Source organism: Chlamydotis macqueenii, chromosome 15 (genome assembly GCF_036417535.1).
Source record: "Chlamydotis macqueenii isolate bChlMac1 chromosome 15, bChlMac1.mat, whole genome shotgun sequence".
NCBI classification, from domain to species: domain Eukaryota; kingdom Metazoa; phylum Chordata; class Aves; order Otidiformes; family Otididae; genus Chlamydotis; species Chlamydotis macqueenii.
The window spans coordinates 13,762,235-13,787,009 of record NC_141570.1 but is presented as its reverse complement, the minus strand read 5'-3'; the positions used below and the strand labels follow the sequence as shown (position 1 = coordinate 13,787,009).

General features: G+C 48.4%; 2 protein-coding genes across 7 annotated transcripts in view; one reads left to right on the top strand and one right to left on the bottom strand.

The window, feature by feature from the left end:
• ANKS3 (ankyrin repeat and sterile alpha motif domain containing 3) lies at positions 1-18,349 on the bottom strand. Of its 6 annotated transcripts, none has more exons than XM_086759995.1 (18): positions 18,267-18,349; positions 14,831-14,931; positions 14,523-14,698; positions 13,983-14,181; positions 13,726-13,847; positions 12,920-13,001; positions 12,086-12,221; positions 11,582-11,740; positions 10,338-10,463; positions 8,220-8,335; positions 7,235-7,402; positions 6,587-6,711; positions 6,186-6,327; positions 5,447-5,619; positions 4,068-4,183; positions 3,101-3,184; positions 2,501-2,595; positions 1-2,262 (listed from the first exon to the last, which is right to left on the bottom strand). In XM_086759995.1, the coding sequence occupies exons 3-17, from the start codon at positions 14,690-14,692 to the stop codon at positions 2,513-2,515; spliced, it is 2,001 nt and encodes a 666-aa protein (XP_086616121.1). In that variant the 5' UTR covers positions 14,693-14,698; positions 14,831-14,931; positions 18,267-18,349; the 3' UTR covers positions 1-2,262; positions 2,501-2,512. The 6 variants fall into 6 exon arrangements, 5 of the variants coding, with proteins under 5 accessions (XP_086616121.1, XP_086616117.1, XP_086616116.1 ...); XM_086759991.1 differs by having other exon boundaries at positions 8,220-8,305; positions 18,267-18,282; XM_086759990.1 differs by lacking the exon at positions 18,267-18,349 and adding an exon at positions 16,217-16,346.
• Positions 18,350-18,756: 407 nt separating this feature from the next.
• The window catches only part of DNAAF8 (dynein axonemal assembly factor 8), an 81,981-nt gene continuing 75,962 nt past the window's right edge, over positions 18,757-24,775 (top strand). The window contains 5 exon segments of the mRNA XM_086759340.1: positions 18,757-18,890; positions 20,232-20,419; positions 22,759-22,904; positions 23,305-23,356; positions 24,530-24,626. Coding sequence (XP_086615466.1) covers positions 20,273-20,419; positions 22,759-22,904; positions 23,305-23,356; positions 24,530-24,626 — 442 coding nt within the window. The 5' untranslated portion in view covers positions 18,757-18,890; positions 20,232-20,272.

Sequence of the window (24,775 nt, the reverse complement as noted above, 5' to 3'; positions counted from 1 at the left end):
CAGGTTTTCAGTTTTTATTATTTTATCCAAGTCAGCAAACACTATTTTATTCACACAGCTTGCCTCAAGGTAGCACCAGGCTCCCTGCTGCCTGCACAGCCACCCTTTCAGCAGTGAATGCTGTTTGAAGTCCTCCATTTAAGGGACTGCCTCCTCAGGGAAACGTTATCCCGCAAAATCCCATCCCTGCCGTCCCCCTGGGGCGACTCTAGCACCCCTTCAGCCTTTACACCTGGGCTCCTGCAGCACCTCTGCTGTGGGGCTCTCCTTTTCCTTTACGTTGCTGCATCTCTCACCTACCCTTTTCCCAGGCCCCCAGGCATTACCATTTATTGGATTGGTATCACTCTACCCCCCCCAAAAACCTCTTTCTCCCATCCTGTGACCAGCAAAGCCAGACCCCTGCATAATCTCTTTTCAGCCACCCGCTCTCCTGCCCAGCCTACCTCCCTCTGAAGGCACTGCCGAGCCTTGCTCTCCAGCTGCTCTCAGGCCCTTTCATTTGGGATTTTTTTTTTTTTTTTTACCTCCTTCTATGGAAACTTTTCCCCTTTCCCCACAGACATGCCTTGAATTCAAGTCTGGGTTCCCAAGGGACACAGCACTGGCACTCCTGTCCTAGCGCAGCCAAGAGAGGACGCTACACACGGCCTTGGCACTCCCCACCCTTCCCCAGCGACAGGGAAGGAAGGACAAAGCCCCGGATACTTCTCCCAGCACATCCTCAACACCCCAAGAAGCTTCAAGGGATGCTGCCCGGCCGACACCCCGGGACTGGCCCCCAGCAGCACAGACACACCAGTTCAGAGGGACAGTCCAACTGGATGTTGCCTTCAAAGGCAGAGCGGCTCCCAGCCTGCCCAAAGGGTCCCGGGCAGCTGATCAGAAGGGGTGACTGTCTCAAAGGATGGACCCAGAGTGGACTTTTATAATTTGGCATCTGTGATCAAGGTCCAAAGAACTAAAGTGAGAAGGAACACAGTTTTTTCCCTTTCCCAGCAAAAAGAAGGACACTTTTCCAGACTCAACAAGGCCATCACTCACAGACTCCAGGTTTTGTTGTTCGGTTTCCCCTGCCACAGGACCCAGCATTACAAAGGAACAGTCACTGGAAATCGTTTTACACCAACGTAACTGTCACAGGGCCCCTGCGGCTGCTCACCCAGCTCCAGGAGACGCAGCAGTCCTCTGGGGAGGCAGCTTCTTCCTGCACCCTTTGAAACCACCCACGCCGCCAACACAAGAATGCCTCAGCAGAACTATTTCCAAACACTAAATCCTGGAAACCAAAGGCAGGCAGCAGCTGAGGACCAAAGCTTTGCACCGCAGCTACATCTGGGATGCGATTCCTTTTGGGACATGTGGGACAGATCCATCCCTCAGTTCTCCTTCTGCCTGCCTTGGCGCTCTGCAGCCTGCCAGAGGCGCAGGAGACTGAGCAGTCTCCAGCTCTTCCTCCCCTCTCATGTCCTTCCAGGGGAACATCTGCCTCACAACCACTGTCAGCGGTGGGATCTTGGCACTGACAAACCAGACAGTCTCTGTCATAAAGCATTTACCACAAAAACGAGTGCGTTGGGATTGAATAACATGATCACAAACAACTCCTGAGGGGGGCAAGAATCTGAACCGAACCAGAGCAGGCTGCTTGGAGGGAGAGGTTTGGAAGCACATATCTAGGATGGCGGTAGGGCAGACGTTCCTGCTAGAGATTAGGGCTGCAGCTCAGTGAGCCAAACATTACAAACTCTACTCACTTTACCCATCCACAACAAACCTGCCCTCCTTATTGCCTCAGATACATTTTCTGCGTCAACTCCTGAGCAAATACCCCTATCCACATGGCACAGAAAGGGCCAGGGCATGTGTCAGAGGCCTTGGGGAGGATGGGATGCAGAAAAGGATAATTAGTTGATTGCTGTGGGTAACTGTCAGCTTTCTAACCCCACACTGCCCTGAATGACAAGGGCTGCAAGAAGCTTAAGGTAGATAAACCTTCTGGGCTCGGTGCTTCTCCTCTTAACCTAACCTTTGGGTATGAACAATGATCCTGTGAACTCAGGCAACAGTCAGGCCCAAGAGCTGCTGGGTTCTTCTGCTGCCTCCTGTTCTCCCAGGTGTGTTCTCTGATGGCTGAGACCTTCTTCCATGCATCCGCCAGCTGCTGCGGCACTCTCAGCAGAGCTGCCAGCACGGCCCTCGCGCTCATTCTCCCAGGCACACTCAGCTTCCGGGTGGAACAGTCACCCGACGTCAGTACTCCTGCAGCCACCAGGAAAAAAAAAAAAAAAAAAAAAAAAAAAAAAAAAAAAACGAGGACAATCACCCTTTCAGTGGGGCAGAGGGACAAGGGGAGTAAGAATTTTCCAAAAGGAAAACCAACCAGAGGGACCAGTTAGAGCAGAGCCTCAGTGTGCAGGCTATGAGCGAGCACAAGCAGCAGAGGGCTGTTACTTGCCGCGAGGAATGATGTCCCCCTCAACGCCACAGAGTCACTCACCCTCCTGCTTTGTTACGACTCTAGCCAGCTCTGCCCGCTCTGCCCCGGGGCTTGGAGCCTTTGGAGGTTTTGAGTCACAGTCTGCAGAGCTTTTCCTGAGGATAAACCAGAAAGGAAAAAAAAAAAAAAAATCTGTTAGCAACAGGCCAGTGAGCAGTAAAGACCAAGCTGCAGTCTGCACTCAGTCACTGTTCTCCTGCCTCAAGCTGCCTTCTCCCCTGCAGCTTCCAGTGCCCCCAAACCAGAAGCATCTCTGCTCTCTGCCTGCCTGTTGCTGGGACAAGTTCCTGTCATCAGGAGAACAGGACAAAGGCTTTGGGAACCACTTCACAAGCAGCTCTGACCACCGAGCAGGGAAGATGCAGGGGGGCCACGTACCCCCTTCTCTCACCCCGGACTTGTCAGCAGAGGGAGAGGCAGAGCCCGAGGTCTGCAGTGAGGGTAAGCGCAAGAAGATGCCAGCACCAACTTCAGAGCCTGAAGACCTCCCCGAACGTGGGGGGATTCCTGTCGCTGCCAAATAATCAAAACCTTGCCCAGCCATGCCTCCCCACCAGCACAACAGTCACTTCACGTTACCAAAGTCCTTCTGCACCTTACCCATTTCTCCCACACACTCCTCAAGGACAGCTGACAGCTCCGGCAAGCTCAGAGACTTCAGGGAAGGTGGCCATCCTTCCAGCACTGCAAGAAAGAGGAACCACACATTTAATCGATCTTCACGCTCTGCAACGCAGCGGAGACAAGGGTTTGGTGTTGCTGCCAAGTATCCACGCCCAAAGTGGCTCCATGGTTCTGAGTCACATGAGATGAGAGCTGGAACTGTCTGTGACAAATAACTCTGGCAATTCTACCATCTGAGAATTTATTTATTTTAATACTGGCTGGGTCATATATTAAAAAAACCCCTCAAAAATATAAAGTGTAGTGGACAGAAATCAACAGGATCTCTCCTTGTCTCACTTGTCAAACACAAGCAGCAAAGAGCAGATCTCTGGAAGCCCGTCACAGGCAGCAAGATCACTTGCTAACTCCTTGCGACAAGGAGCTGGCGGGCCAAGCCTGCCCAGCCGCATACAGCAGTGTGCCCCGGGGCCTGAACAGCACAACTCCCCCCAGACTGGGGCAGGGAACCAACCAAGACTTCTGATTCAGACCTTGCTCTGCTGCCCAGCACGGTAAAAGACCCAAGGTGCCCACACGCTGCAGCACAGGAAGGGGAAGCCACAGGCCCGTGAAGCAGGGCTGCCACTGGCTGCCTGTGCTACAGCTTTGCATTTTTAGCCACAAACACCTAGCAGACCCCAGAACTTCCCACGTGCTAAAAACCAAAAGTTGCTGAGAAACTCGGCTGCAGTTAAAGTCCAAATGTCCTGAGTGCTTTAAACGCTTTCCCTGAGCAAGACTCTTCACATTAAATTTAAGGGTTTAGCTGCTCATCTGTTTCCAAATGCCTTTAACTTCATACTTTCAGCAACGAAAGACAAGAACGTGGCTTGCTGCGGGGTCTCCTGCTGTTTCCCCACCCCTTGCACCCGTTTCTGTAGTTTGAGAAGCTCCTCCTTACCCGGACGCTCACCAGGCCGCCTGCTCTCCCCGGTTCCCAGCTGCACCTTGGTGTCCAGTACTCTGCTGCCCGCCTGCTCTTGGGTTAGCCGGGAGGACAGCTCTGCCTGACAGGATCTGCCAAACATGACAAAAGCCCATCAGAAGGATGCAGGGACACTTCTGGGAACAACATGCTGGTCTGTGCACTCCTACAGCCTGCAAGTACCTGCTTGGGGTGCTGAGGGACCACATCTAACGCCCTGGGTTACAAACTGCTCCTTGTTCCTTCCCAGGAAGAGGAAGACGTGCCCCAGACAAAGCTCGGGGCGCTCGCCACTGTGCCCCATCTCCACAGCAAGCTCTGCCCCTGTCCACAGAGGAGCTGCGGGGGGAGAAGAGAAGGAGGGGGCGGGGTGAGCAGGAGGAAGCCCAAGCCAGGGGCTGCATCTGGTTTATGTGAGAATCAAGCCTGATCCGAGGTTTCTAATGGGCAAACGAAGCCACCTCAGGACAGGCATCAAGTTAGAGCAAGAGAGGCACACAAAGTTATCCGGCTAACATCACCACACCGCCGGCTCACAGCGTATCCTCAGAGCACGGCAGGGCCCTTCTACCAGGCGGCCTCAGCTCCTCAGTCAGGGAGGAGAGAGCAGCGCTCTGCCCCTTGCAGCTGGGAGCGTTGCTCTGCTGTCCTTCTGGAAGCCAATCCTAACTCACCCTGGCCTGGCAGCGAGCAGGCCCCATTCCCTGCGTGGCTAGAACTACAGGGGCAGGATTAATGCCATCTCCAAGGACATGTCTGCTATCAGTGGACAGAACAGGGCCCATGACAGAAGTCCAACTGGGAGAAAAGCACCACAAATGCAACAAAAGCAACAAAAGGAGGTGGGGGAAGATAGAACTCAAAGGCAGTGGTGTGAACAAACAGAGCAGGTTTTTTCCTGTTACATATCAGAGTTGCAAGTTATTGTTCTTCACTAGTCAGGGCAAGCCACTGCAAGTCCTTTGATACTTTTTGGAAGTTAGCAACTCCTTCCTGCATCCACCCCATCACCAAGTTACACCCTGGTCACCGGGTCTTATGCAAGCACAAAGCACTTCGTCTTTTGATTCCGAAGGAACCTTCACCTTCTGGGTGAAACAGGAGCGCTCAGCATCTCCAAAAAGTCAGGCCCTTTATAGCTCATGCGTCTGATTAAGGCTTCACATCCGCTCACACAGCTGTGGCTTTCCACTAGAGGAAGTCAGGCGGGATCCAGAACGGGCTCAGATGCCTGCTGAGCTCTCCTGCCTCACCCTAAGCATCACCTGTAAGGCTGCCAGTACGACCTCTGATCTCTGCACAGCCCAAATCCCGTTTCCCAGTAGCCTCGGTGCCGTTTCCTGGGATTGACTTACTTGATCTGATCCAGCAGGGCTCCAGCATCCTTGGTGATGGCCTGCACCTCTCTGAGCCGGCGCTGGATAGCATTCCAGCTCTCATCCCGCTCCATCAAACAGCTCTCAGCCACTGCACGCAGCTTCTGCTCCTGGCACACCTGGCCCTTCATCACCTCCACCTCTTCACACCTCTAGAGCAGAGCAGAACGGAGGATTAGGCTGGGAGTACTGTACATCACTCATATGTGCCTGCTCTGACACATCCCTATTTTAATTAAAAGTCAGAGGGTGCCTGGAAAAGCGCATCCAACGCAGTTGGAAAGGAAGCTGGATAAGGCTTGTACACCAAATATAGTTTCTCTCCACACCAAGACTAGCACCACAGTTACAATTCCCCCCTCTTCTCCATTTGCAAAGACACTCAGTAGGCCCGGTTTCCCAAATCAAGAGAAGTCTGTTCAGTAATGGCTGCACAACTTCACCCTAAAAATGACGCTACTGAAAGAGAAAATTAGATATTCAGTTCCTCCCGCTCACCCTTTTAGTTCTCAGACAGATGGGAAACAGAGCACGGAGCACAGATGAGTGGATAAGCTGCACCTATGGTGTTACCTGATATACTTGATACCAACTGTGTCCGCTGAAAGTCGTATCTTTTCCATTACCCCAGGCCATTAGAGGCACAACATAAAAATACGCTACCGATCACTTATCGCAGTGTGATAAGGCACTGAACAGCTCATGGCAGACTTCTTACCTTGTGCAGCTGAATGGCCAATTCCTGCATCTCCGCCTCCAGCCGATCCGCATAGGCCAGCTCCAGGGCATCGCTGGGCGGCCGAGCGTTGCTGTGCCATCGGGCAATGGCAGAAGTCATCTTCCTCTTGGGTCCAAACAGACTGGTGGGAGAATGGCAAACGGTCAGGGACCAAACAGCATTCCTAGGCCCAGTGGGATGCCGTGAGGACCTCTGCAGTCTCCTGGTTCCTTCAAGGCATCTCCAAATCGAGGAGCCTGTTGCAGCCAAGAACTAGGGGATATCAAAATTGTGTGGGAGGTGGCCAGAACAGAAAAGCACTCACTAACTAAATTTTCCTGACCAGGTTGTGTGCACAGTTTGTAAAGAAAAAAGATAAGAATCACATCACAGACACTCACGTGATGCCTATTTCCTTCAGATCACTCTCGGTGAGGGTCAGGAAGATCCGGAGGTCAACATCTTGCTCCTCAAACACTTGCAGATACTTCAGGCACCCAATCTGCTCAAGGAACGTTGCCAAGTCCTGCAGCCCATCCAAAACAAACTTATTTATACCCTCAAAAAAGCATTGCCACACCTCTTCATTGTAAACATCTGCTTCCTCATGTTGCCGCTACGCCTTCCTGGGTTCTAGCACCAATGGTGACCTTCACCTGGTTACCTGCCCTTCTCTGCAGTCACACAACACAGCATGACTGGCCTGCCTGCTGCAGCCACTGCCTCTTGTAACAAACACAGAAGAGGCACCAACATCCACCCTAGCCCCACCACAGCCATGTTTGGCAGCACACCCACAGGCCTGGGAGTCTAGGATGCCCCTCCAAGCAACAGCAACACCTAAGCAGACAGTTCTTTGTACAGGCAAGTGCTGTTTCACAAGAATTTAAGTTTGGGCAGAGGTTTGGAATCAAAGGCGTTTGGTGACAACTTCTCTTTTATCTGAGAAGACCAAGAAAGCAGCTCAGGCAATCTCTGAAAAGCCTCCCTTGCTTGACAGAGTGACACAGTCTGCGTTACTTCAGGGACAGCTTTCTGTGTGTCGTTACCTGGGGCCCTGTATAGGCAGGGGGCTCAGGAAGGATTAGGTGCTGACTAGAGCCCCCAGCTTTCCCTGGGCAGTGGGTCCACTGGCTATCGCTGTTGCTGTAGCGGTTCTTGATCTTAAAGCTCTTGGCTTGTTTCCGACCAGGGGGACTGTTTGCATGGTCAGAATCCTGAAAAAGAAAGAAAAAAAAAAAAAAAATCTACAAAAGGTAAAGGCCAAGGGATGATCATGCAAAGATGTCAGGATCACTACAGTTAACAAGTGCCGACTCCTTCAAGTCCCAAACTTTAAATCCAGGCAGTGGTCCACAAACACAGGCAAAGACTAACAAAGCCCTTATCAGGAAGGGCTGAGTCAAGTCACTCCCAAGATGGCAGTTTGGTACCACGGAATGGTATCAAGCTCTTGCAATCCTAGCTTAGGAAGCCACCTGGGAGAAGCTCCTCAAGATACAGGAGGATTTTTGCTGGTGTTCAGCTATGTCACCCTTCAGCCCCAGAGCTATGTCTAGAACCACACAAGCTGTAACTTGAACCCTGGAGTTCCATGGTTCCAGCCTCTTTCCCTTTCTGTACTTCAGAAACGTCCATACAGCCCTGCTGTGCTTCTCTAAATCTTACCACACTGCCTGCTGTCTCACCGAGCTCAAGGACTGACCCAGCTCTAGTAAGTCACACCCTTTCTTGACCACCATCTAGCTAGAAGTCTGCAGAGAGTTCAGAAGCCGGAGAGAACTTAAAAATTGCTGAGAAGCCATCAACAACCTGTTCCAGAGTGAATGTGCTCTGGGACTCAGCTACTAGCCAGAGATCAAACAAGCCAATCCATAATCTTCAAATATGGAAATTAGTTTTCTTGTCCCTGTAATTACCGCTGTTCCTCACCCAGCCTGGTACCCTCCTGCGGAGGTAGAGTCATAGCAGGCTGTGGAAGGGTGACAGCACCGGCCAAGCTGAAGACAGAGAAAGGAAAATTGAAAATCCCACCTCATTGCTTTCCAAGGAACCTTCACTGCTGACCCCCAGGGCTTTGGTCAGGCATTCACTGCTGCTGCTGCTGCTCCTGACGGTTCCTAAGTTGTTGGTGAAGAAAACGTTATCCTCTGGAAAGGAATGTGAAAAAAGTTTGATGTTCAACTTCCTTACTGTGCTGTTTTTGCTACACAACTACCAGCAAAACCTGCTGGAGGTGTAAAGGAATGAGAAACCCAGAGCAAGGCTTCATATTCAGCACTCATAACACGAGACAATTCCGAGACAGAAATATCACGTCTGATCCCAGGCACTAATCTTTCTCCAAGTCTGTTCAGTACCACAGAGAGCAGGAAGACTCAGTGGGTATTCCTGTAAGCTCTTGGTTATGGGTGGAAAAGTGGGTTATTACTACCAAGCCTGCACTTCCATCAGCAAAGTGCAGGAAAGGGCTCTCCTTGAGCCCAGAGCCAACTCAGTCACTTATCCTTTACTAATTTAGGAACTGCCCACAGATCCTTCCTCTGTGCTGCTTCACAGAATGGCTGTGGTTGGAAGGGACCTCTGGAGGTCATCTCATCCAAACCCCTGCTCAGGGTCACATACAGCAGGTTGCCCAGGAGCATTTCCAAGGGTGGAGACTCCACCCTGACACCCTGACCCAGTATGCAGTTAACCTCAAAAAATGAAAGCAAACAAAAACCCTATTTCCTTACGTTTAGAGGGAACCTCCTGTCTTTCAGTTTGTGCCATGTTCTGGTTTTGTTAGTGAGGGGGGGCCTAAGGTGGCAGCTTCTGGAGGAAACTGCTAGAAGTCGCTCCCCTTTGTTCAGTGGACTCGGCCGGGCCTAGGGCGGACCCGCTGCTGGCCAAGGCCGAGCCAATTGGTAGCAGAATGTTCTGTGATAACGCCTCTGTGATAACGTATTTAAGTAGGGGAAAATAGAAAAAGAGGTGGAGGAGATGTGAAGCAGCTGAGCGGGGGGCAGAGAGGGGGAGGCGCGAGCCTTGTGGGCCTTGCTGCCCTCACCCTCTGGCCTCCTGCCGGGCAGCAGACTGGGCCCAACTCGGCCCGGCCTGGCTGCAAGAAGTGGAGAGGAGATGAGCAGTTGAAGTGAATAAGATGTAAAAAAGATCCTGAGAGACGTCTGCCAGCCTGTTGTGAGGAACGGCTGCAGACGCCAAGGTCAGTGAAGAAGGAGGGGGAGGAGTAATGCGGCTCCTGGCCAAGATTCTTCTGCAACTAGTGGTGACGACCATGGTGGAGCGGGTTGTCCCCCTGCAGCCCACGGAGGTCTATGGAAGGGCAGAGATCCACCTGCAGCCCGTGGAGGACCCCACGCCGGAGCATGTGGATGCCTGAAGGCGGCTGTGGCCCATGGAGGGCCCGCTGGGACAGCTGTTCTGGAGGGACTGCACCCGTGGAAGAGATGACCCACGCCGGAGCAGTTTCACGAAGGACTGTGGCCCGTGGGAGGGACCCCACAATGGAGCAGAGGAGGAATGTGAGGAGTTCTTCCCCCGACGATGACACAGCGGCGTAAAACAACGCGTGATGAACTGACCGCAACCCCCATTCCCTTTCCCCCCCCGTGCCGCTCGGGAGGGGAAGGTAGTAGAGATAATGTTAAGCCCGGGAAGAGGAGGGGTGGGGGGAGGTTATCTTGTTCCCTGTCTCATTCTCCTGCTAGTTTTAGAAATAAATGAGTGTTTTTCCCCAAGTCGAGTCTGTTTTGCCCGTAACGGTAACTTTAAGGATTTCTCCCTGTCCTTATCTCAAACCTCGAGCCGTTTTCCTTATATCATCTCCCCTTATTCTCTCGGAGAGTGGGGGGAGTGAGAGAGAGACTGTGTAGTCTGGTCCTGATCGGGGCTGAACTACAACATGCCCATTGCCTCTTGTTCTGTCACTGGACACCACTGAAAACAGCCTTCCTCCTTCTTCTTTACAGTCTCCCTTCAGATTATTTGTACAATCTGATTTGCTAAATCATCCCAGCTCACTCAGCCTTTCCTCATGAGGGATACTCCAACCCTCAACGTCTTAGTGGGAAAGGAACAAGCAAACCAAGGCGTTGATCTCACATTCAAGCGTGCACCACAAGCAGACTATTTTCTGAGACAGTGGCTCACCCCTGCTGCTGCTGCTCTCCACATCCTGCTCGTTAATTGGAGAGGTAACGTCCCGGTTCCGGATATCATCTGCTTCACAGCTGCCATCGTCATTGAAGGTCACGTAGCCCTGAGGAGGGACCTGCTCTGTGTGCAAGAGGAAGGGAGAACAAACGAAGATTAGGATTCAAGTTACCAGGGAGGCTCCAGCAGGAAGAGCAACCACTCAGGGATCTGAAAATAATGAAAATAATTACAAGACTGTCTTCTCAACTAGCAGGTTTCATTCTAAAAAAAAAAAAAAAAATTCACACAGCAAAACTGAGAAATGCATATGCCTACAAGCCTCCCTCACACAAACACACATCAGCTGTACTTGATTTAGATAGTTGCATTAAAAAAAGTCAGAGGAAGCAGTCTCATAGCACAGATGTACCTTAAATAGCAACTTTCAGCATTTCTTCTCCTCTTCATACCCAAATTATCAAAGGGGAAAAACAGCTGCTTAAGAGAGCAAGGTGCCAGCTATGTCCCATCCCCAGCCACGCACACCCTGCAAACCAACCCCTCTGCAGCTGTGCTACAGCACCAGCAGCATCCCACTGTTTCAGAAGCTGACAGTATCATTTCAGCCATTTGTATTAAGAAAATGAACTGAACTTGGAAGATGCTTTTAAGTCCATATTTTTGGCTATTCTAGACAACTAGGTACTCAGCCTGAGAAATACCTATGGCTGTGACGCAGGCACAAGAAAACACTCATATCACCGCATCCAGGGGTTGATGTCTGAACTGGGATGATCTTTCTCTTGGCAAGGGTTTTATAATCTAATTTTTAATATTATTTCAAGCATCAAGGAAGACAAAACTGATAGGTCTAGGAGCAGCGAGTTCACTTTCATGATCAATGATTGCTTGACCTGTGTGACCACTTCCTGTCATCAGCTTGACAAGAGTTCTCAAATTTTCCAGCCTACCTCAAAAAGGGAAGCTGGACTGTTCAAGAGTCAGGGGAACAGTAATTGAGGTAAGATCAGTGTTTGTTCCACAGAAATACGCCACTCATCAATATCCAGCCCTGACAAGAGACTTCAGGGGATTTTCTTCTTAAACAAGTGATTGGATAGCTTTGTATGATGGTGTTTGCTTATCTTTGTTTCTGAACAAGTCACACACGAATCAAAAGAAAAAAAAGTGTTTGCACAAAAATAGCTGCAAAGCATTCTGAGAGACCTCAAAAGTCTCAATTAGGCTTCTCATCTCACCATAGCGAGACTGCTTCTTTCCCCCGATCCCAACTGCTGTTATCTTAGCCAAAGCCTGGGGCCCATCATGGATGCTGGGACCCTTGGTCCTACGAACAGGTCTCTGTCTCTGAGGAGCAGAACACGATTCGTCTGAAGAACTCAGCTCTTCATACTTTCCTGTAGTTCAAACAAAGATTGTTAGCAGCAGAATAATTAATACCTACTTTATTTGCTACTGGTCCTATAAACGCAGTGGAAAAGAAAAAGGAAACATTGAGAGATGGGGGATGAAATAGTAAGTAGGTCAGAAAAGGTCCAGTAGACAAAAAAAAAAAAAAAAACCCACAAAAAACAAAAAACAAGAAAAGTTGCATCCAATCCTTTTCCACCCTCAGAAATGCTGGAATTCCTAGGACAGACCAGCTAGTACTACTCCATACACATAGTAACACACTTTCAAAATATCAAGCACCTCTCTTCAGGTTCTATCTTAAAGCGAACAAGCTAAAACATCTCCGTTACCTGGACCCCTGCAGAAGACCTTGGGCACTGGGGCTGCATGCAAATCTATCAGCCCCACAATCTTTGTATGTCCATACTTCATGGCCAGTGTCCGTGCTGTGGCTCCAGTGTTGTCTCTGACATCTGCCTTCACTCCCTGCAGGAAAAAAAAAAAAAAAAAAAAAAATCACTTTTTAAATGTACATAGGGGACACTATATACAAAAACTCAAGGGAGCCAAAGAATTATCCTAGTTCCTCCAAGCCCATCAGAAATACAGTCTCACCTTTGACAGACCATTCAAGCTCCACTAACAAATACCTTTTTGCCTATCTAATTATCCACACAGTCTCCCCAATCCCGGAATGCCAAGTAATCCAGATATACTGCTTGTGTGCACTGCCATGGGGAACTAGTTTGTTTTATCCAAAAAATGTTTTGCATTGCTGCCTCCTTCTGGAAGTAAGCTGGACCAGTTAAATGGGGTATCAAAACTGAATTATTTAACACTGAGGCATGCACAGTCATAAGCTTTTGGAGGTAGAAGATGCCCTCTAGCCCAAGCATGCAAGCCTGTAAACACAGTATGGAGATTACTGCATTATTTAGTAATTACTCAGTTAAATCTGGACAGTTAAGACCTCACTCCTATTCGTACAAGGCCGGTGCGCAATCAGAGCACTAGCCTTCAGAAAGCTTTCAGAACAGTCCTGGGAGTCCAGGACTTCAGAGGTGAGTGTCATCAAGGATCAAACATAACACTGTGAAAAGCCTAGTGTCAAACTTGTGGTTCTTCCTCTCCAAGAGCTGGAACCACAGATTTGCAGCTTTACAGAGAACTGTCTGGACACTTACATGATTGAGAAGGTACTGAACAATTATCTCATGGCCAGAAGCAGCTGCTTCCATCAGAGGTGTATACCCGTACACCGGCTCCCTAGAGAGAAAACAAACATGCACTCATGGACTACAATAATCAAAGCTGAAATACGCTGCGGTCTCTGCCATACCCTAACAGAGCATCTCCAGCCTCTGCCCTCAGCAGATCACAATCTGTAACAGGCATTGGCTGTTCTACTGCACTCTGTTCTACCTCAGTAAGACTCCCAGCAGAGTAAGCGTTGCTCTACTGACGGCACAGCAACAGATCACTCTTCAGTTGCACATCTGCCATTCGGTAGCAAACTCAGTCTTGCAGGAGCTAACAAAGCAAGAACCTCGTGTTGACCTCAGGCAACTCAATGTGCATAAATGTACAGGCAGCTCCCAAGGCACACAAATGCGCTACACACTTCAAAAACCAAGCAAACTGAACTCCAAGTACACAGAAAATTCAATAGAAAGATTTGAAAAGTACACTTGAGTTCAGAAGGCATTGCACCTGCTTGCTGGCAGAGTTTAGCCCGTAATTAAACAAGTAGTAAATCTAATTTATCTTGCTCTTAGTTAAATAACAGCAACAACATGGACAGACTTGGCTGTTCAGTCTGCAGGTCACCTGTCCTTGTATCAGCTAGCAGAGCGCACCGTACTGCCTAATGTACAGAAAAAAAGTCAAAAGCAGGCATTTCCCTGTCCATGTTCAAACATGCTCAACAGCTGCTTCCACATCTGAAAAAAGGGCTATCTTTTGAGAAATGAAATGACAGATTCCTCCTTACTTGCAGTTGGCATTTGCCCCGTTGTCCAGTAAGAACTTAACCATCTGCTGATGTCCAGCGCTGGTGCAGTGAAATAAGGCAGTCCAACCATGAATGTCCTTCATCTCCAGCTCCGCGCCTTGCTTCAAGAGAACAGAGAACGTTCTTTACTGCGCCCCCTCTGCTGGGTCTCTTCGCCACTGCCCCTCCCCACTGCGACACCAAGAGAGTTTAAATCCCTGGCAGGAAGCTTTACCTGTTTATTATGGGATACACACCTGCAGAAGAAAGTAAGCAACACTTTCATTTCCACAGCTGGAGGCCAGCATGAGCGGCGTCTGCCCTTCTGGTGTTGGGATATTCACGTTCACTCCCGCCTCCAGCAGCAGGTGCACAATGGTGTCGTGGCCGATGTAGGAGGCATACATCAGTGGAGTCCAGCCACCACAGTTCCTCTTATTTAAATCCAGATCTCCACTAAATAACAGAGAAAAGAATTCAGATGAACAACTGTCCTGGAGCTGCAGGTCACAGTAGGTTCCTGCAGCCTCTTGCTACCATCACTGTATTGAAAGAAGGCTGAAGAAGATTCTAGCACTGAAGCCTGCATGGGAATTCCTACCAGCTCGAGAACAACTTCCAACCAATCACTAAGGCGACAACTTTTATCAGCAGACTTTACCCTTGAAATTTAAGAACGCTTTGAGAATTCTAGTGATGTCTCCCCATTGCAATGTTAGACCAACCTGTATAACTGCCAGTTCTGTTTTTCCACTGGCAGTAACCACAGACCCGTGCCCTCCCCAGCCCCTCCTTACCGCTGGATACACTCCTGCACCACCTCGTACTGGCCGACGGAGGAGGCCGTATGCAAGTCCAGGGGAACGTCCAGCTCTTCCCGACAGATCATCTGACCGACCCCATGCCACATGGAGAGGCTGCGGCTCAGCAGCTCCGACTCACTGGCTTCGTCGCTCAGCTCCGACATCTCGCCCTGAGTAACCAGAGCAAAGCAGAACTTTGAGCTGCCGATCTCCACTTTCTACAGAACACGCGCCACAGCTCCGAGGTGCCACGGGCTTGGAAGGTGAGGTCATCTCAGGGGCACTGTGTTTCAAATCCCTACCTCTACTTTGATCGCCTCTTTAGCCTGAAGCAGTATGACTTGCTGAGGAGTTTTTGCCAGCAGTTCTTTCTTGCTGCAGTGGACTCTGGGATTTGAATACACTGGAAAAATAAAAGCCAGTAATGCTAAAAAACAACACCATCTTTCAAATCTCATTCGAAGACTTCAGAAGCAGTGGCTTTATCTCCTCCCCTTCTAACCAAAATATGCCGTAGGCAACTTTGGATACCCTCTTTGAGAGAGGGCTAAACACAAGTGCTGATGGCATGCTTAGTGTTATACAAAAGAATGTAATTCTTGGTGTGCATGTTTTATAATTCAGAGAAAGAATTAAGAATTCATGTGTCAGATGGTCCTGGTCTTTCTCCGTCTGTCTTCTATTACAGGGCAGTCCTGCTTAAATTAAGAGATGGTCATTAATGATGGCAACTGTCCACTGCTCTCAAAAGTGGTTAATATCACCCAAATAGCGCGCACGCTTCATTATGTCATCAGGTTGAAAGTGGCTTGTTTCTACCATTCATTGTTTCAGCACTTCAGAGGCAGCCCAGTCCTGCCCCCTGTGAATCCTGGAAATCGCTGAACCCCTCGGCGCAGCGGCGCACCTGCCCATCCGTTACCGGAGCACCCCCGCTGCCCCGCAGACAGTAACTGGATCACAAAGCCAGCACAGCTTCACAACTGCCTGAAAGGTTTATTTCCCTCCCTAGCCTTCACCAACAACCGCACATTAATCATTTCAACCACGCACAGGAGAGTGTTCTTTTGTTTGGCACTGCATAAAAAGCTGTTTGACACTGTCAAACAGCATCTGTCATCCGAGGTCTTCAGCCGCAGTTTCAGGCTACATCCAAGTCAATCCAACGGGAAGCGCCTTCCCCTCTCGGCAGCCTCATCGCCCCCCTGCAGCACTTCTGGGGTTTGCCTGCTCCCACCACATATCACGCTGGTCAGCTAAGCCAACATAAAGTATTCCTCTTCTTCCTGATAATTTCTTGCCAGCTTAACTCCTCAGACTGATCAATTCCAGGGTCACGGAAATGCCAAATTTGGCGTTGGTGAAGAATAAAAGGGAGAAGGAATGCACTGCATAAAAGTTTTAGCAGCAGCTGCTCTTTAGATTGCCTCAGCTGTAACATTTCAAAATCTTACTTATATTTTCTAAAGAACTGTGAGTCTGTCTTGCAAGCACCAGCCCCTTTCCCTATAACACAAGCAAAATGCCTTTAACTCCTACCTCTTCACTCCCCATCTGGATCCTTTCTCCTACACCTTGCTTTCCCCCCCGCCTTTCTTCAGTTCAAGGCTACAGAAGCACCATCCGTTCTACCTAATCAGCACACACTGATTCCTTTCTCAAGATACCTGCAAAAGCACCTATTTTACCTCATTTGTATCACATGGCAACCCAGCATCGTCAGCTCCACACCAGGTACCGGTCACCAACACAACCGTGGCCAGCCGACCCGCAGTCGACAGGGCAATACCGACAGGACAGGAGGGTCATGCTTCTCTCCAGAACATCCAGGACTCTCAGGCTCATTCCTACCACCTCCGCTGTGCTCTAACTGCCTACGTCTTTTCTTTCTCTTTACGCTGAGACTTCATCCCAGCCTAAACTGGAGCACGTCAGCTGTACATGGACCTGAGAAAATACAGAGGACAGCTGAACAGAATCCAGAGGAGAACAGTAAAAGCGATCAGAACCCTAAGGACTGAAATGAAAAGACTGGGTGAAATGAAATCAGGGTTGTCTGGACTAAAGAGGAGATGCCTGGAGGGAATATGTGGTAACAGCCTTCAAATACATAAATGATTGCTGTAGAGAGGGGGTCAGAAATAATCTGTTCCTTGAGGCCATGGTGAATGTGACAGGGCACAACAGGCTTAAGCTGTAGCATGGAAAATTTTTGGTTAAAGACCACAAAAATCTTTGTAAAAGAAAAGTATGAGGAGTATGGATTACCAGCAGAGGTTTGGTTGCTAAGAATAAGCTAAACACCTCCTGAATATTTACAAGCTGCTCTTCCTTTGGGGCAGAGCAATTAAGTTGACATTTGTCAGAGACGTTCCCCAGCCCCATAAGGCCGTTACTATTAATTTTATTTAATGCATCAACACCCAGCTGTTGATCAGGATCGGAACCCTACGGTGCCGAGATTCAGAGCAGGCAGCAAACAGCACACTGTTCCCGATTCGGAGTTGGCTGTCTGAGCAGAAAGCAGAAAAAAACCAAACAAACCAACCAAACATGACTCAGTACGAAAACTGCATCAAAAAGCACCTTAGTACACCTTTTTGAAGGATTTGCCTAGGAAGCAACAATTGATAGAAAATAAAAAGCAGGTATAAGAGGCATACTAAAACAAGTGAGAGGTGATCTGAGAAAAGCCTGAGGGAACTAGTCCCAGTGCAGAACAAGTCCAACATCGCTCGTTAATCGCCATGCAGCAGGCATCATTAAGCTGCATTAGCTCTGCTAGATTCAATCTCTCATAACCTCTTCCACGAGCACAGGTAATTCCCACAGCTTCTTCTGTCACAAAAGACACCCAAGAATGCAGGTTGTTGGAGTTTCCAGCTGAGCTATCAAGCTGATAACACGCTTCACTTCTGCTCCTGACGTGGTTCTACCACCACTAAATTCAGCAACAATCTCCTGGAGGAAATAAGAGCCTTCTTACACCCTTGTATGGGTACAAACAGTTGTTACCAGCTCAGTCACAACACCAACCTCTCCCAGAACATCTCATTTTTGCACTATTGCTGCCTGCTGACAGACCAGAGACGGGCACGCACGTTACAGCTGTAGGAACCACATCGGGTTTCACAGGACAGTGGTGTGTGAGAGAAAATATTCCTGCAGCACGAGGTCCAGCTGAGGATCTACAACGCTTAGGTTCGATTCTAAGCACGGGCATTGAAAAGACACCCAGCTCTTCATCTGTACCGTGAGCCTCTTGGGCATCTTAAAGCATATAATACACTTCCAAAAACACAAAATAAGAGACGCAAAAGTGCTCCAACAGCCAAATTAGGGAGTGAACTTCACAGGACAGAGCGCAGCACTCCAAAGCAGCCAGACACCACAGCTCCTGATGCTGGGCAGGCTCCAGTCACACAACGGTGCAGCTGAAGAGGAACAAGCCCGGTTGTAGCTGTCAAAATCGGTAACTACGTGGCTGATAGAAGAAATCTGACGGCAAAATGGTTTCCAGGTTATCCCAGCACCTCACCGGGACACGAAACCCTCCTAGGAACACGGTATCTGCCCCGCGGCGGGATAGGCCGGGGCACCCCGCCGCGGGGCCAGTAGAGTGGAACCGCTCCGGCCGTGGGGCCACGGAGACCGGTGACCACCTGGCAACGGCCCCATAGCCGGTAACACCCATGCAGGTCCTCACCGGAGCCGCCACAGGCCCCGCCACCCTCTCACCTGCACAACCGGTGAAGCTCCGCTGCCGGAAGTCACTCCGCCCGCGCAAAGAATGCCGGGAAACCTCCGCCCCGGCCTTACTTCCAGACTACAAACCCCAAGAGCCTCCGCGGCGGACCAATAGGCGGTGCCGCTGTGAGGAGGCGGGGCGAAGAGTAGCCAATGGACTTCGAGGACTGCGGGAGGGCGGGAGGTTCTAGCAGGGTGGGTAGACCCGAGCCGCTGGCTGAGGTACGGGATAAAATAAAAATTAGAAGAAATAATAGGATTGGGTGTAGCCGTGGGTACAAAGGTCTCAGAGCTGCGTTGTTGCTGATAGCCCCCCTTTTTTTTTTCTTCACGCCTGTTCCTTGTACCCTGCTGTCAGGACCACAGGCCGGGGCTGAGGCGGGAGAGGAGGGGTTCTCCCGGGCGGGACGCTCGTGCTGGTCCGCGTGCGCCGCCCGGGCGCCATTTTGGTGGTTGTGAGGACATCGGCTCCGCGGGTTCCCTCGGGGCGACCATTTCGCGCTGCGGGCCCCGTAACCTGTCGGTGTGGTGGTGACGAGCGCTGAGGGCGGAGGTTAGCTCGTTCCCCGGGTCTGTGGCGAGCTGCGTGCCCGCGAACACTGCCCTGAAGCGAAGGTTTGTTTCCCGCCGTCACGTGCCTCTTCTCTCTCGTTGCATCGCATCCAGGCAGTTAAGTTCCCAAGATGGACGTGATAGGAAGTGTCAGTTTTAGTGACGGGAAAAAGCTCAGATTTTCACTTCTGAGTTGGCCCGATCTCTCCAGAAGTGCTTGTTGTGTTACAGCTGTCTAATGCGTCTGCCCTTTGGTTTAAACATAGAGTTCTGCTTGCTCCCAGAGGAGATGCTGGGTTAGATGACTGATAAGTCAGATCCGATGTAGCGTCCTTAAGACTGGAAGACTGACCATCCCTAAAGTTGGCAGAGGGAGCCACAGTAGGTAGTTTGTTTTTATCCACATGGGACTTTTCTTGCTCTGAGCATCCTCTGCTTACAGTCAGAGCGTAGTACTCCAGCCTTGGGCATTTCCCTCCACTTTACCTACATCAGATTTGGGGATTGTCTCGCATGAACAAACCCATCACTGTATGAATATAGCATATGAAGTATTTGCAAAGGCACTTTACAAGTTGTAACCTTCTCAGGGCATGAGATGTGTTTCACTTTACATTTGCTCCGTGCCAATGCAAATAATAATGACAGTGTTATCTTATGAACAGTTATTTCAGTCCTAAACAACACTCAGTTACAAACCTCTTAACTTTTTGTGCCAATCATGTTTGATTCCCAAGGAAACCATAAATTGTAGGATGAAAAGCAAAGGTTTTCTGTGAGGATGAATTGTCTAACTTGGTAGACAAGACTTGCAGCAGTAGTCCCTACTGGGTTGTCTAGACTCCTCATGTACATTGGAGAACACATGAGGACAGAATCTGCTTTATAAATGGTTTGAGAAGTCAAAATCCAAAAGCGTGCCTATTCTCAGTTATTTTTAATCAATTACAGTGGAAAAAAAAGCAAACATAAATCATTTTATGTACCATTTGAGCAGTGAGGAGGGGAACGCGAGAGAAATAGGGAAGCAGAGTAAAAATCAGCTGAAAGCAGAGGTGTCAGCCTTTCCTCCCCTGTGTTTCTTCCCTCTGCATGCAGGCAGTGTGAACATGCTTTTCTGAGAACATGGTTACAAGTCTGGCTAAGAAACCTGAAAAAAATGCTTTATAAACGAGGGGCTAAACTGCCCCTCTTGAGGTCCCAATTATGGGTGTATGAGGTAAGGAGGGCAGAAAGCTCTCAGCCCTCTGAACTCAGGCGGGAAGGAACTACTCCAGAAATGCGGATTTTATCCTTCACTGCTGACAGTGAAAGCCCAGGGAGTGCTGAGAATTACACTGACCTTGAATGCACATGCTTTGTTCTTGCTTTGTACTGATGTTATCCCTTGTTCTCTTTTGTGAGGTGTACTTCAGCGCGTCTTGCATTTGATTGAAGCTGTTGGAATGGCCTCGGAAGGGCAAAGCGAGGATACAGAGCATCCATCTGAGTCTCCTGCAGCTCCTGTTCAGAGCAACAGAACGTTTCAGTGGGGAGCCACACAGGCTGCGGTGAAAGATCAGCTCCCACCTCAGGACTCTGACGCCTCCGCAGTAAGCACTGCAACTTCCTTTTTTCCTCACTATCTTTTAGAAAAATGTCTGAAAAGCAGGAGAAGGTCATATTAGCCAGGCATTTCAGAGTAGCCACTATGGCATCCTTGATGGACTACCTGTTCTGACTGCTGCAACACTGATTAATCCACAGCCTTCTGGATTATCTTTAATTATCAAAGTGTAATTGCCATCTCCTCTTGCTGTGTTCTTTGGAACCTGAAAATGGGGCTGATTTCTCCAGACAATAAGTATTTCTAGGTTGGAAAGAGTAGGGTAGTGGGCATCTTCCAGAATGAGCCCGCATTTCTTCTTAGTTTGTTCAGTCAAAAATACAGTGTGAAGGAAGCATGCTGGTGTTTTAAAATGAAATGATAAGGTTTTACGCTTGAGAGTATTATCTTTTTCATTCCAATAACGAACTTGCCAGACAGTAGGCCTGTTAGTCTGCTTTTCTACGTATGAAGATCACAGGAAAATGATGTTCCTGAAGAGTTTGTGGTCCACTGGAAAAAGCATTTGGCAGATATTTCTTTCTTTCTTTCTTTCTTTCTTTCTTTCCCTGCCTGTAATTCTCTGCAAACCACGCTGCCTTTTTGTGCTTGAATTCTGCCAGCAAAGAAGCATAATGCCGCTAACCTTTTAATAGAAAGCGAAAGATTGATAGATACTGTGCAGTTTTCTTCGCCGTTACAGGTTTTTTACTTGCTGGGTCTTAGAGTCTGGGATACCCTGCATGTTGGCTGCTGAAGATCCCTGTCCACGGGGCAGCAGCAATCTGGTGGAAATAATTAAAGTGCCTGCCTCTCTAGTCTGAGATGCTAGCTCTGGCGTTGACTTTTCCGAGTTTCATGTGTCTCAAGACTCTAGTGGCCTTTTGTCTAAATCAGAACATTCAGAATTTTCAAACATGTATAAACTTGAAAAAATATTTTTAAACACTTAAATGATGTATTTTATTTTAACCTAGCGTGGCCATTAATGATACAAAAGGTGTCTTGTGAGCAATGAAGGAGCCGGAAATGTCTCAGTTGAGTATTTATTAGTTATTATTAAATAAGCAGTCTCCAAATTCTTTGTTTCTAATCTATGTGGACAGAAATCCCTGCTGAAGGAATTGAGGCTGTCTGTTTGGCACTTACATCCAACCCTTAATGTGCGTTCAAGAGATCTAGTTGTAATCCCTGTCTTGCTGAACGTGAAGCAGTGGCCTGCTGAGCCTGCAGTTTCAGCGCTGCGCCTTTGCCTGAGCGCTTTCCACTTGTGTGAGGATACATTTATGCACCTGAGATCTGTAACCTCAGTGTGCTGTGCTCCTGCATTTGAAAATGGCACTGACAAATGTGTTTTATGCCCTGAAGTACTTTCATTACCCTGATATGCAATTTATTAAGTTCTGTTGCAGTTTGCTTCATGTTAAGAAAAATGAATTACACCAGACGGAAAGAATTCTCCGCAGCGTGAGTTACTGAAAATGTACGCTTGCAAAACAAAGGGACAGGCAGGAAATCTGTGTCCTGACTGCTGAGGGAGTGCTTAATCTCACTTTGGTGTCTACACATAAGGATTCATCTCAAATGCAAGTCTTACGTTCAGAAAAGAGGTTTTCAAAGCTATTTAAACTCTGTCCAACCAAATATAGATACTGCTTTGCATTCTGGATAATGAATGGCAGGGTCCTGGTTGCAATAATAAGCTTTCACAGCCCTGCCCAGGCTCAGCTGGGGCTCCCACCCACCTGCCAAGTAGCTGTATTTAAGCTCAGCTCTGAACCTTCACTCTTTGAGCTATGTTGGAGGAGTACTAGTTCCTAGTTAGTCCTGCTTGATCCAGACTTTGCCTGTGAATTGTTTTTCAGGCTTAATCTCTGACTTGCCTCATTGCCACAGTATTGCCTTGCAATTCGGGTTCTTGACTCATCCTGGTCGCTACCTCTTGTCTGTCCCGCTTGCTTCTCTTAGGTACTGTGGGACCGGGCTTTGCCTGGTGAGGCCCTTGCCTTGCCAGTTCTGTGCTTCCCCTCCCAAAGGATCACTTGCGAGTCAGAGAACTTGCCCACTTTTGCCATCGCTTTGCTCAGAGGGATGTTAGTCATCAGCCCCCGTGGTAATCCAGTGTTTTACATGGTTTTTACGGTTGTAGCTTGCGTGACTGTAGGTTGCTGTAAGACAGCCTAGGTTGCTGAGTGTTGGGCTATCAGACTGTCTAGTGAAGATGCCACTGCAGAGAAAGTTCTTGTCTTGGAACAGAGTGGTGACAACATAAGATTTGTCACTGCAAAACAGATATTTAGGTATTACAGTCTCTCATTTTAATTTCTCTTTTTTTTTTGTTTGCAGTCTGATTGTGAGAGTGGTGAGGAGCTTTACACCTTCCGGCAGGAGCAGCCAAACTCAATGCCTGACCTGTCGGAAGAACTGATGGAGTTTTCCCTGGCAGACTCAAGCATGCAGGTTGTTGACTGTTGTATGCAGGCTGTGCTACTGTACCCCCACTCTTCTGGGTGTCTCCAGCGTGGCTAGCGGCTGTTATTGGATGTATTTGACTGAATTGTGTGATACAGGAGCATAGTCCCTAGTACTTTCTCCCGCTAGAGATGAGATCATATCAGTTAATTTGAAAATGATTTTTTTTCTTAAAGTACATTTAAGTATCCTTCTGTGTTAGAAGTGGAATTGTGCAATCTTCATTTCTTTTTCTTCTGGACCTTACAGTAGTGCTGTTCCTGTTAAGGATTAGGAGGATAAAGCCTTAATACAGAAGGTTAGATGGTAGCTTGATGTTTTTGCTATAATGGTTTATATTTAAGTGCTATTACTGAAAAATAAACTTAGTACCAACTGCATCGTGGTTAAAGCAAATGCATGTGTTGTCTTTCCCTTCAGGCTGTTTGGTAAAACAGCACCTGTACTGACCTGTGACATGGTTCTTGGTGTTGTAAGCTCAGTTGTCAGTCATTCTTCACTCTTCCAGACCAATACATCTCAATGTCATTGTTGAACCAGTATTAGCTTTGTGTTGGTGTGAAAGACTTCGCCTTGTGACTCTCATCGGGCTTTTACCTTTCATCACCTGCAGCTTATAGAATTAGAGCAGATGTAGTCACGGTTCAGGTATGTGTGAAGATTTATTGCTCTGGAAAGAGTGAGAATCTTCTCCTAAATGGGAGTGGCAGGTGACAGGTTTTTACAAGGTGAAACTGTGCTTGGAGGCTGCTTCTGCTTTTCTGAAACTCTTGAGTGGTCATATAAAACGCGTGTCAGTTGTAGCTGTGACATAATTGTAGTAATTGACAGTCACCTTGTTTTTTAAAAAAAAAGGCGTGAGTACTTCTGGTGCTGATATTTCAGACGGATGTGGATATTTTTAATTAAAACTTTGATTTCAAATAATAATATTCATAGGGGAAAGCAATCAGTGTTTTAACTGTGTGTGAACTTTTGTCATCGCAGACTCGTTCTCATACCTAAGTTAGCAGTGTGAGCTTACCCTCAGCCAGTGTGTGTGCGATTCATAGCAAAGAAATTGATGATCCTGTCTTCAGTGTCGGATAAGTGGCTGTGAGATTGCAGCTGATGCTGACTGTATCCAGAGGAATGGAAATGTGGCCTGGTTGGAAGTTGGAGGGGGAGGAAAAGGCGGCTGGAAACATCTTCTAGACTTTGCAGGTTTTTTAAGTGGAGAAGGTACTCTACCTTTGTTATGTTTGGATGAACATCAGTTAATCCTTCACTGGTCTCTCTTGGTAATTATTCTGCACTTGCCTACGCTAGATGTGCAGAGCCTTGGCAATGACACGAGGCAAACAGGGTTCAGACAGGAAATACCCTTTGGTTAGTCATGCCAATTGTTGAGGCTCGTGCTGAAGCAACTCTGCCCAGAGTGGCGTGCTGTTTCATCTACTACGTGGTGTGACATGTGACTAGGTGGCAAGTGACAGTGGCATAGTACTGGCGAGAAGTAGGGTAAACTTCCCTGCCATTTGTGTATTTATATGTGGCAGAAAAGTCTGATGGAGTTCCCACAAAGAATGTAAGTCAATAAACCTTATATTTTGCAGCAGTCTTTTGGGAGTAAATTTTCTATCACATTTTGGCTGTCTTCTTTCAGAATATTGGGAAATGGGACCAAGACAAGATTCTTGAGGAACTGGAGCAGCAGAAAGATAACACTTGTGCAGAAGTTGCTTTCTCCTCAGCAGGTCATGGTAAATAAAACTCAGGTTCCTATGTTTAGTCACTTGCTGCAGCGTCATCTTGAACGTTGAAACCATAGTGGGTTTTTTAATGCCTCTGTAAAACATTTTAAATTAATTAGTTTCCTTCAAGATTTCATCTTGGTTTTGTAGCTTGAAAC